The 12,828-nt window shown below is 38.5% G+C and overlaps 1 protein-coding gene across 2 annotated transcripts in view; it reads left to right on the forward strand.

Moving 5' to 3' along the window:
* Positions 1-12,828, forward strand: part of TMTC2 (transmembrane O-mannosyltransferase targeting cadherins 2) — a 436,273-nt gene that overhangs the window by 210,167 nt on the left and 213,278 nt on the right. For both annotated transcript variants that reach the window (XM_069584133.1, XM_069584134.1), the window contains exon 3: positions 1,522-2,350. In XM_069584133.1, coding sequence (XP_069440234.1) covers positions 1,522-2,350 — 829 coding nt within the window. The remainder of the gene's footprint in view (positions 1-1,521; positions 2,351-12,828) is intronic.

A 12,828-nucleotide genomic window follows, 5' to 3' on the forward strand; every position in this document is an offset into this window, starting at 1 on the left:
TAGTGGTTTGCCTTTTTGTTTGATGGTTTCCTTTGCTGTGCAGAAGCTTTTTAATTTGATATAGTCCACTTGTTTATTTTTGCTTTTGTTACCTTTTATAGGCTGTTTTTTAAGCTAAATATTTGGCATATTCTTTGTATGGTTCCAGGCACCTTTCTGAATGTCTTTGAGGAAGACAGTGTTATCTAGTGCCAGAATGTGTGCACTCATTGTGTGGGATCTCAGTAAGAGATCCCATTAGCAGTGAATCATTACAGTTGGGAAATGGTGTCGGCTCTTCTCCCTTTCCCACTGCCTTTTCGGAACTTAAATTGAGGTCACTAAATTCTTATTTGGGTTGAAAGAGTTTGCCAGAAATTTCTTATTAACAGTGATGCCCTTTGGCCTTCCTCCCTCAGTTTTGTCTTTTTATTAAAGTCATTTTACTTTTAAAAAGCTATCATTGACATGAAAATTTTAGGATTCGTGAGGAGTCTTATTAGATGTTTATTATCACTGATGTCGCTGAGAGCACCAGATAGCAGATGAAAGCCCAGTGTATAAATTCTGCAAAGAGATCAAGATAGTTAAACAGGGACTGGCACAGACATACCACAGTTCCCCTTATTATATGAAAGTATTTGTTCCTGTGAAACCTTTTGTAAGCTGAAATAGCATAAAGCAAATAAGCTACATTACCTTAGGAAACATCTTGGTAGCAGATGTACAAAATAAATGGAGATGAGGTGCAGATGGTCCCTGAAACAGTTTAAAGCCCTGGCAGCTTGAGGCTGAGGGTAGTTCCTGGGGAAAACGCTTGGTGATTCCACTCTCACTGTTCGGGGTATGCACTGCCTCTCTAGATGGCTCCCTGCAAAAACAAATGCTGAAACTGTCTTCACTTTTCACCTTTTTTTGCAAAAGTGAAAATCCTCTTTGTATTTTTGTTGTTGTTGCTAATGAGAATAGGTACTAATTTAGGTCTTTTGTAAAAGCAAAGTGGCATTAAGTGAACATTTGAAAATCAGGGTATACTTGTAGCTAAATTCTCTTTTTCCTTTGAGCCATGCAGAATCCTGTCAACTTCATGTTTTTTTGGCATGCCTGCTCTTTGTTTTCTCCAGAATCTAAACTATAAAATGAAAGAAGACATTTATTAGATGTCTACTATATTCCATATACAGTGCTGAGTACTTTTATTGTGGTCTCATTTTGACCTAATACCAGTTTGGGGAGGGAAATATTTTCAACCCATTTTATATAAGTCAAGAAATTGAAGCTCTGGTTACTGGTATTTAGAGAGAAACAAGAGGAAAAGATACTCATGAAAAATTGTATACAGAATTGTATTCCATAGTCAATTTTTTTAAGCTTATAGGAGCCTTAAGCATGTTTAAAGGAGATAGAAACAAAGTCATGTATTTGAAACCTAATTCTCTGTTTTTGGTTGTCCATTTAAAGATACTTTTCATTTTTAAATGATCTGTTCCTGTGCCATATTGATGATGATCTTAATTTTTTCCCCCTCTCTTTTGGTTTCAGGGGAAGAACTTGTCTCTTTTTCTCAGCATTAGTTTGTTAACTTTCTGGGGAACTTCCCTTTTGGGTGCCCGTTTATACTGGATGGGAAACAAACCACCAAGCTTTTCCAACTCTGACAACCCAGCTGCTGATTCGGACAGCCTCCTGGCTCGCACGCTCACCTTCTTCTACTTGCCAACCAAGAACCTTTGGCTGTTGCTATGCCCAGATACCCTCAGTTTTGATTGGTCAATGGACGCCGTGCCTCTGCTCAAAACAATTTCTGATTGGAGAAACTTACACACTGTGGCCTTCTATACTGGACTCCTCCTCCTTGCCTACTATGGTTTGAAGAGCCCAAGCATAGAAAGAGAATGCAACGGGAAATTTGTAACAAATGGCAAGCAGAATGCAAATGGACATAGCTGCCATTCAGAGGTGGAGTACGGGAACTCAGAGATTAAACCCAGCTTTGCATCCAAAGTAGAAAATGGCATTAGAAACAATGCATCGCAGAGAACACAGCTTCCTTCTACGGAGAACATAGTTGTTCTGTCTTTATCTTTGTTAATAATACCCTTTGTTCCTGCCACGAACCTGTTTTTCTATGTCGGCTTTGTAATTGCAGAGCGAGTATTGTATATTCCGAGTATGGGCTTTTGCCTCCTCATTACAGTGGGTGCCAGAGCCCTTTATGTCAAAGTCCAAAAGAGGTTTCTCAAGAGCTTGATTTTTTACGCTACAGCTGCATTAATTGTTTTCTATGGACTCAAGACGGCAGTCAGGAACGGAGACTGGCAGAATGAGGAAATGCTGTATAGGTCAGGGATAAAAGTAAACCCAGCTAAAGGTAATATTTTATTTTATGCTTTTACCTGGATGGTTTACTCTTTCTGCCTTTTTCTATCTTTCCTTCTTGATTTTAACAGAGTTAAGAAAGAAGAGGTTCTTGTAATACCTTCTTGAACGTTTTCTTTTTTTTTTTTTTCTTTTAAGAGATGAGCAATGTGACCATTTTAGAGACTACCATTGTTCCATATCTGGAATAGGGAAGTGTTTTCCTAAGTTCCTGACTATACTTGTCCAGAGGAGTTAGAGCTCCTATTGTGTAAAAATATTGACTGTCGTCAGAATTTAGAAAAATGCTTGATTTCCACATTTTAAAATAGTGATATGGACATCATCTCTTTTCATCATGTAATAAAAGTCAGGTTATCTCACTTAAATACAGTTTAGTTCTTCTGTTTTCCAAGCATCGCCTGAGGAAATACCACAAGGCTTATATTGACATTTTTAAAAGATTTGGAGATAAGGCTACCTCTGAATCTTGGCATCGTGTCTGTAGGTGTCAGTGTGTGTGTGTGTAAGCGTTGAGTCATCCTTAGTTTTGCAGAGGCTAAATTATCTGGATGTTGCCAAGCAGTTTGCGCATTCTCATTTGGAAGTAAGTGCTTAAGTCGCTTAAGGAAATACACTTTTTACTGTACAATGAGAAGATTGAGCATATTTTTCATGATTGCTTTTGATTTAGAAAATTATTTAGCAAATCTCAAAATCTATTGCTAGAGTAGAAAGTAGCCTTTAAAGAGTAAATGAAGAGTCGAAAGCTGTTAATTCAGTGATTTCTCTGGTTTAGGCAAGGAAATGATGACAAAAGCTAGAGAGCAGTTGAATGAAAATAAGTGTACATTTTAAGTACAAAAATATATCATAGTAAACAGTGCCAGAGTCTTATTCTTCATAAGCTATTTTTTGTGTGTGATTTATCCTTTAAATTATGGCAGCTTGCATAGTGTTTGAACAGGGCTTTTCTACTTTTTTTTTTAGCACATTTCTGTACCAGTATTCAAATACAGAATGTGTGTGAGACTGTTCCTAATGAATGGAATGGCCTGCTGATACATATCAGGATATTTATCCGAATATCTGGATGTCCCACAAACAACTCTGGCACTTCTATCTGATTACCAATTTAGAGTTCTTGAACAAATACTCATTTCTTTAAGACAAGGGACTAATTGTTGTTACTTAAAATGTTTAATAGATTGCAGAGACTTTAATTGGACCAGAAACATTAAAATTGAGCTGATACATAGCATAGAATTCTTCAGTTCTCATGGAAAACTCTTTACCTTGTGGCTTTTTACGTAGTGAGCACTGCACAATGTATTGAATGTCTGCGCCTGAATCTTGCTGTAAAAATTTTTGCAATCCGTTCTTATAGAATGCTTTTCAGCTAGTTTTTCTTCACTGGTACATGAGAATATATAAAACATGGCTAGGTTGCCAGTTTATTTTCCTGCTGTTTAAAAGAGATACACTGTAAGGAATTAAAAGAAAACCCCAGCATATTTCATCACAGGGTTGTTTGAAGGATTTATTAAATGTGTTGGTTAAGTTTCAGGTTAAGCTAGTAACAAAGAGGCAAGATAACAGTGGCTGAAAGAAGATAGAATCATTATTGTTTCATAACAGTCTAAGCCTGTGTAGCCCAGAGCTGATAAGATGGCGCCATGGGTCTTCTGGATCTGTACGCCTTTGCTTTTGTTCCCTTGCCATCTCAGTGGGGTAACCCTGTCCAAGTGGTCCAAGATGGCTCAGTGTCACTTCAACACTTCAGCTAACAGGAAGAGGGACAGAAGGGACAAATGGTGGGTGTTCCCATTCTCTTTAAGAGCATATCATAGAAATTGCCATCCCATGCTCTTTCCCAGACTCTGGGCCACACCTCACTACAAAGAAGGCTGGGAGATATTATCTTTATTCTGGGAATCCAAGCACCCTGCCACACTGTATTGCTTTTGAATAAGAGTAGGGCCAATCCTGAGATGCTACTATAAGTAGCAGTCTCTGTCCCAGGGTAGGTGAAAAAATTCCCGAATATTTTCCAGCATTAGCTACTATACTGTTGACAGTTATGATCCCGACTTTGTTGAAATTATTTTGGTGACATAGTTAAAATGATTGGTCATTTCTTCATCCATCTGTTCATGCAGTAAAACAGTTATTAAGCATGTCTGATATATTTTCGTGTCTCCTACTGCTTAAGAAGTATGATAGTATCTGCTGCTGCTGCTGCTAAGTCACTTCAGTCGTGTCCAACTCTGTGCAACCCCAGAGATGGCAGCCCACCACGCTCCCCCGTCCCTGGGATTCTCCAGGCAAGAACACTGGAGTGGGTTGCCATTTCCTTCTCCAATGCATGAAAGTGAAAAGTGAAAGTGAAGTCGCTCAGTCATGTCCGACTCCTAGCGACCCCATGGACTGCAGCCTACCAGGCTCCTCCATCCATGGGATTTTCCAGGCAAGAGTACTGGAGTGGGGTGCCATTGCCTTCTCTGGATGGTATCTAGATACTCCAAATATTATTAGTTAAATGACTGTACAGCTGACCAGTAGTATAAATCCTCTGAGACATCAAAAATTGAATTCCTGAACAATCCCTTTCTGAACCTGTACTCCAGCCAAGTGCTTTACCATCTCAGTTGATAGCAACTGCATTTTCTCAAAAGCTTTGCCCAGCGTTAGGAATCATCTATATCTGCTCTTTTTATTTTCTACCCTGCATCCATTTCATCAGCAAATCCCCTTTGTTCTGTCTTCAAAAATATATCCAGAACTTGACCATGTATTACCATCTCCACTGCTACCATCATGCCCCAAGTCACCACCATCTTTTATGAGATTATTACTAAAAGTCTATAGCGAAAGCTCCCTGCTTCCATTTCCTTGCCTTTTAGCATGTTTTTGTGAGGGTCAGACGTGATGTTATCAGGTATTAATAATAGGAATTTAGGTAAAAAAGGCTTAGTGTGAGTTTTAATGTTAATCTGACCCTGAGTTGGGCTTGAGTTGAATGTTTGCTGTAGATGGAGGCATTGTATTTCCCTGGTTTCCTTTTCTCTTCTATAGTCTTTGGGTTTTAGCCCAAACTTGGAGTCTGTATTTTGCATCTCTTTCTCCTGTAAATTAACCATATTTATACTGGAGCCCTGCTGGTATGTTGGTTAAATGTAGGAGAAGGAATGTGTCCTCTTTTTTGGTGATTAAACCTTAGTGTCTCTGGGCTGTCACCTTTATGAGAGTTTCTTAACTTTCCTTCTCTCTCCTTGTTGGGACAGGAAAGCCAGAGGGGATGGGAGGGAGAGGAGTGCCTGTCCCCCACAGCCCTGGGAAACAGCTGTGGTAAAGCTGCTTTCCTGGAGGGGAGACCTTTGTTATGAAGGAAGATCATTTCATAAAAGTTCTTTTTCTCCTCCTCCGCAGAGCCAGGAAGGCCTGTTTCTTGGCTTTTCAATGCAAGAACCTGGGAGTCCCTGGGCCCTGAACTAAAACCCACAAAAGAGTTGGATGCTAGATGCCTCTGAGATTAGGGGCTCCAGAGGTTTCTTACTCTCACTTAAGCTCCACCACATTCAGCCTTCAGCAGGTTACTGAAGGTTAACCAGCCTTCAGCAGGTTATTGCCAGTTGCTTATTCCTATCAGTTTCTCCTCCAGGTAATCTCATCTCTTTGCAACTGGTTTTCCTTGAGTTCGCCATTTGTTTAGCACATTCTTCTTGTAAGAATGGGAGTGGGGAGTTCCAAGCTTTTTATACGTCGGAGTTGAACCCCTGCTTCCATTTTTCCATCCTTAGCATCGACCTTTCATCAGCAGCCCTAATGATTCTTTTGAAACATAAACTGGACTGTGGTGTTCACTGCTCCCAATGCTCCACTGGCACCCATTTCTCTCCAACTCAAAAGCACACAGGCAGAGACTGGACACTGTAGTCTCCCAGCCTTGCCTTCGCTTGCTTCACTCCAGCCCTACTGGCGCATATGGTGTGCCTTCTCTGTGCCAGGGAAACCCTGGCCTCAGACCTTTGGCACTTGTTACTGCTTTTTCTTGGAATGTGTTTCCTGAGATAGTCTCCCTCAACTCCTTTAGGTCTTCGGTGCAACGTTGCATTATCAGTAAGGTGCTGAATGTCAAATTGTCTGCTCTTTGTAACATTACAGCTACCCTTCTGCTTCTGCTTTGTCTAGCATTCCCCGTCCTCTTTCCATACTTTGTTTTTCCCATGACATTTAGGACCATTTGACAGACTATATTTTCCTTATTTCTGTGTTAATTGTTTGAATGTGTTGTTCAGTGTAAAGTATAATGCATGACGAAGACAAGGAGTTTTGCGTTTTTTTTTTTTTTTTTTTAATGCTATGTACTTAGCTACTAGGATAGTGCCTAGAAGAGAGAGGGGTTTTTTTGAGTGAATACACTGATGAATAAATGTTAGTCGTAATCCTCTTCCTTAAAAAATTTTAGAACTAATTTGAGATAAGATGTTTATTTATTAAGGGAAATGAAAGTGTAAAATATGTTTTGATGTACCACACCCTTGTTACCAAGTCCACGCTCGCTCTGCTCACCACACAACAGGCCAGTAAATCCGAGAGAGGAGGTGTTGAGGCAAGGAAGAGACTGTAATCGGGGAGCCAGCTGACCTAGAAGATAGCAGGCTAGCACCTCAAAATAATCATCTTTTCAGGGCCTGGTTGCCAGGTTTTCTCATAGATCAGAGGTGGAGGGGAGGTGAGGAAACGAAGTAAAAAGACTATTCAGTCCTTAAAAACGTCCTTCACAGGTGGTTGACTCAGGTTATCTCCCTGAGGCAGGCCATTATGTATGTTTATAATAACAAACAAAGGGTTGAAGTCACAGAAGCAAATCTAGTGTAAATTTAAAATTAACCCTTCCTATTCCATACTAAAGCATGTTTCGTTATAAGAGGGATAGAATTGGGAGTGGAGTTAGTTTGGGACTCCTTGAGTCCCTTTGAGTCCCTTCTGTGACAGAGGCTTCCATTTGATACGAGGTAAAACTTTTAAAATCCAGGTTCCTGAACTTTTTCTATTTATAGCATGCTAATAAATATTCTGGCTCCAGTGAGTTCCTTAGCAATTATGAGACTGGTAGTCATCTTCTTTAAGAGGTTTTTCTTAGTCTGTGATGTTATTTGAGCCTAGCCAAAGATTAGAAATGCTTTAAAGCCAGTCTTATGTAACTGTGTTTGAGATTACAGTTATTTCATTGAGTTAGTTTTTTTTTTTTTCCTGCCTTTGAAAGCCTTTGCAAATTTTGGAGTGCTTCAGTCTACTATTACTTCCACAGAATAAGATTTTAAGCCTCATGAAGCATTATACATGAAAGCTGCTGCCTTCAGTAATGGGTCATACAGACAGCTGCCAGTCATTAACTGATTGGATGCAAATGATGATGAGTAGAGCCTGTCATATAGTGAGTGTGCTGCTAATTTATGGTTTAAATCTGGATAGTAGAGAAATGATAGCTGATTTGGACTATGTAAACCACAAGTCCTATGTCATTATGTGGTTGATAATGTCAGGAAAATACTAGACATAGTTGATTGCTGTAGTTTGCTCATTTACAATGACTCTTTGCATTTTTGTGCTTAGGAAGGAGGAAATTTTCTTTGCTTTAATAAGCAAGCTCATTATTTAATGAACAAGTCAATATATTTATATTATTTAAATATAATATTTAAAAGTTGGGTTTTTTTTTTAGTGTGTGTTTAAAGCACTGTGTTTTATATACTATATTGATAAGTATTTGCTTGGAAAAAGCATTTCTTAATTCATTACAAAGTGGTTAAATGTATGACTTTTCTTTCTTGGCCTCTGGCCTTATCTAAATTCCCATGTGTCTTTGGCTCTTACGGAATTTGGCACCATTGATTTCTGCTACTAGGGCTTTCAAGGCACACTACACAGTTTGACTCTCCTTCTCTCATTTCCACAGCTGTCTCATGTATGGTTTTGCCTCCTCTTAAAATTTATTCATTCTGCAAGGTTCTATCCAAAGTGTGCCTTCATTTTCATTTCTGTATAGAATCCAGAACACTACTTGGGATATATTAGTATGGAGTCAATAAATGTGTCATTGAATTTCCAAGTTACTTTCCCCGTGACTGTAGGACTTCTCCACCTCGGTGGTTTGTCTGCGTCTCAAACGCATCTCCAGTTTTCCCTAAACCACCTATTTGCTGACTTCCTTATTAATTATGGTCATAAGCAGAGACTAACAAAGTTATGGATAAACAGATCAGTGAACTCATATGCATAAAAAAGGATGATAATGATAGCATAAGGGCAGCATAGTTAGTGTGCTAAAAGGCATTTACAGTTTTTCAAGTTATAAATTAAAAATTAAATCAGCTCTTTAGAATGGTTGGTTTATTAACTCTATAGCAATTTGCCTTACAAAACATGATTGTGATTTTTTTGTTTGGAAACAATTTCTGAAAATATTTAGGATTAATGAAGCAGGGTTCATCCAAGGAAAATTTAGCATGATGACATTTATTTTAATGCTCTTTTCTGATGTAAGTATGTAAAATAATGTAAAATGACCACATATTTGAAATTATAAAGGTGATTATTCACACATCCTACTGCTGCTGCTGCTAAGTCGCTTCAGTCATGTTCGATTCTGTGCGACCCCATAGACGGCAGCCCACCTATATTTCCTATATTCAGTCCCTCCTTATGCAGATAACAAATATTGAACGTTTAGATATAGAAAAACAAATTAAATAGTTGTTTCAGCTGTGCAACATTTGACAATTTTTCTTTTTTCCTAGATTTCTGTGAAATTGATAATTCTATGTCAGCTTCACATGGTTGCAGATTTCAAGAAACAAGTATGTGCAAGGAATATCATTTTATGTAGGAAAAAATTCATAATTTAAGTGAAATCTAAACCACCAAGTCATGTGAAACTTGACTAATTCATTGTGGATTTTATGGTCTAAGTTTTTGATTACTTCTAATTGACTGTCTTCTTAACTGTGGTATGTTGCGATTAACCAGCTAACTTTGAGATTGTTTAATGACTTACTATATTTCTTAGATTATTTGTCAAGTTACAATACTTCTGAGGTAAGATGAGAAAATTTCAGAGGTTTAGATTTTTATGAAAAATAAAATTTAGCAGTTAAGTCAAGAAGGAAAACCAGTATAATATTTTATAAGATTGACTGTCTTGAGTTAAAAAGCTATAAAATATAAATTTTCATTTTTGACAGAGATGTGGTAGGAGATAGCTAGCAAAAAGTTCCCTAAAAGGCTGATTGAGAGAAAAACAATACAAAGTGGAATAAGGTTCCCATAGGGTAAAGAAATTCTGTGTTTCTTCTTCTGCTGCTGCTTTTTTTAAGTGATGTAGGATTCTGTTATTTTCTGTTGAGCAGTCGTGATACAATTATTGTACTAATCAAAAATCACAATAGTAGAAGATGTTTATCAGTTTTCGCAATCAATAGCCAGACAAAAAATAAAAGATCATTAAAATTGCAAGCCATAATGAGAACATGATTACCTAGCAATACAAAATACACACAGTGTGAGGGGTTAAGTAGAATGATGTGGGAAGTGGAAGTGCCTGCATGCACAGACTTTCATCTGCCCAACCAGTTGAAGTCTTTGGCTCCTGCATTTAATCCATTTACATTTAAGGTAATTATCGATATGTATGATCCTATTACCATTTTCTTAATTGTTTTGGGTTTATTTTGTGGAGATCTTTCCCTTCTCTTGTGTTACCTGCCTAGAGAAGTTCCTTTAGTGTTTGTTGTAAAGCTGGCTTGGTGGTGCTGAATTCTCTTTAACTTTCGCTTGTCTGTAAAACTTCTGATTTCTCCATCAAATCTGAACGAGAATTTTGCTGGGAGGAGTATTCTTTGTTGTAGTTTCTTCTCTTTTATCACTTTAAATATATCATGCCATTCCCTTCTGACTGGTAGAGTTTTTGTTGAGAAATCAGCTGATAACCTTTTGGGAGATATCCCTTGTATGTTCTTTGTCATCTTCCCCTGTTGCTTTTAATATTTATCTTTGTCTTTAAATTTTGTCAGTTTGATTATTATGTATTTCAGTGTATTCCTGCCAGGGATTCTCTGTGCTTCTTGGACTTGGTTGACTATTTCCTTTCCCATGTTAGTAATGTTTTCAGCTATTATCTCTTCACTTATTTTTTCAGGCCCTTTCTTTCCCTCTTCTCCTTCTGGGAGCACGATAATGTGAATGTTGGTGTGTTTAATGTTGTTCTGGAGGTCTGTTAGGGTGTCTTCATTTTTTTTTCAATGTTCTGTGGCAGAGATTTCCACCATTCCATTCTCCAGCTCATTTATCCGTTCTTCTGCTTCATTTATTCTGCTCTTGATTCCTTCTAGTGTATTTATTCATCTCTGTTTGTTTATTCTTTAGTTCTTTTGCGTGTGTGTATGCTTAGGTGCTCAGTTGTATCCAGTTCTTTGTGACCCCATGCAATGTAGCCCACAAGGCTCCTCTCTCCATGGAATTCTCTAGGCAAGAACACTGGAGTAGGTTGCCATTTCCTTCTCCAGGGCATCTTTCCTTACCCAGGGATCAAACCTGGGTGCAGACAAATTCTTTACCATCTAAGCTACCAGGGAAGCTTAGCTCTTTTAGGTCTTTGTAAACATTTCTTGAATCTGCTCCATTGTTTTCCTGAGATCCTGGATCATCTTCACTATCATTATTCTGAATTCTTTTTCTGGAATGTTCACTATCTCCACGTCATTTCCACTCACTCCCCCACCCCAGGGCTTTTATCTTGTCTTTTCATCTGCGACATAACTTTCTGCTTTTTCATTGTGATTTATGTGATTTTTTGTTCTAGCCACTGTGAGATTGTGCTTCTCTTTGCTGCTTCTGTCTGCTTTCTGATGGAGGAGACTGAGAGACTTGTGTACCCTTCCTGATGGGAGGGGCTAGTGGTGAGATAAACTAGGTCTTGCTCTAGAGGGCAGGGCTGTGCTTAGTAAAGCTTTAATCCAGTTGTCTGCTTATGATTGGGGTTGTGCTCCCTCCCTGTTAGTTGTTTAGCCTGAAGTGACCCAGGCCTGGGGTCTATGGGGTCCATGGTAGGGTTAGTGGCAACCTCCAAGGGGACTTATGCCATGGGGCCCCTTCCAGGACTGCTACTGCCAGCTCCCCAATTGTGTGGGAAGCCTGCTGACCCATGCCTCCATGAGAGGTCCTCCAATTCTAGCAAGTAGTTTGGTTCAGTCTTTTGTGGGGTCACTGCTCCTTTCTCCTGGGTCTTAGTGCATGTGAGATTTTGTTTGCACCTTCCAAGGATGGAGTCTATTTCTCCCAGTCTTGTGGAAGTCCTGTAATCAGATCCTGCTGGCCTTCAAAGTCAGATTCCTTGGGAATTCCCAGTCCTTTTGTTGGATCCCCAGTCTGGGAAGCCTGCTATGGGGCTCAGAACCTCCACAACAGTGGGGGAACTTCTTCCGTATTATTGTTCTCCAGTTTGTAGATCACCCACCTGGCAGGTATGAGATTTGATTTTATTGTGATTGTGCCCCTCCTACTATCTTGTTATGGCTTCTTTGTCATTAGACATAGAGTATCTTGTTTTGGTGGGTTCCAGTGTCCTCAAGTCAATGATTGTTCAACAGATAGGAGCAATTCTGGTGCTCTTGCAGGAGGAGGTGAGCACACATTCTTCTACGCTGCCATCTTGAACTGGAAATCCTGTGTTTCTTCTTCTTAATTTGTCTCTTCTGAGTAGAAAAAAGAAAAATAAGGGGGTTGACAAGAATGAAATGAAAATGTCTCATTGAAATGAAAATCTCAACCAAAGGATTTTGAAAAAGTAAAATCGTAAATTGTTAAGGCACCTTTTAAATATTTGATTCTTGAGTAAGTTAACTGTGGTTTCTCATTGACATGGAGTAAATCACAGTAGTTCAAAAGCATATCGTTTCCTCTAAGAACAGAGTAGTACGTAAATATCTAATTTGGTTCCAGTTCTAATGACTGCAAGTACAGTTTTTCAGGGAAGAAAAACAGACAACACAACGGATTCAGTAAAAATGGTCTTATTGTGTATTAACAATAAAGTAGGCGACATATCGCTGTGTCTTTGGGATTACCATAACAAAACTTACAGAATCTTTATGGGTGTTTGAAAGCCTTTAACCCTAAAATTAGTGTTGCCTTAGATTGAATATATTTACTAGTGGTTATATTTCAAAGAAACACACTCATATAATTAAAAGAAGTATGAAGTTATATTCTTCTGATTTCCATATTAGTTTTCGTATTTCATTCTTAAAATGTTCTAGCATTTCTTTGCTTCTCTTTTGTTAAATATATATGAAATATTTCATTCATTGAGAAATATATCCACATACCTTGTATTTGAACCACTTAAAGGAAACAACTAAAACAAATAACACATTTTGCATATTGAGAATAAGCTATTACCAGAATCACTGATGACCCCCCCATACATCT

The sequence above is a fragment of the Ovis canadensis genome, chromosome 3, assembly GCF_042477335.2.
Source record: "Ovis canadensis isolate MfBH-ARS-UI-01 breed Bighorn chromosome 3, ARS-UI_OviCan_v2, whole genome shotgun sequence".
Classification (NCBI taxonomy): Eukaryota; Metazoa; Chordata; class Mammalia; order Artiodactyla; family Bovidae; genus Ovis; species Ovis canadensis.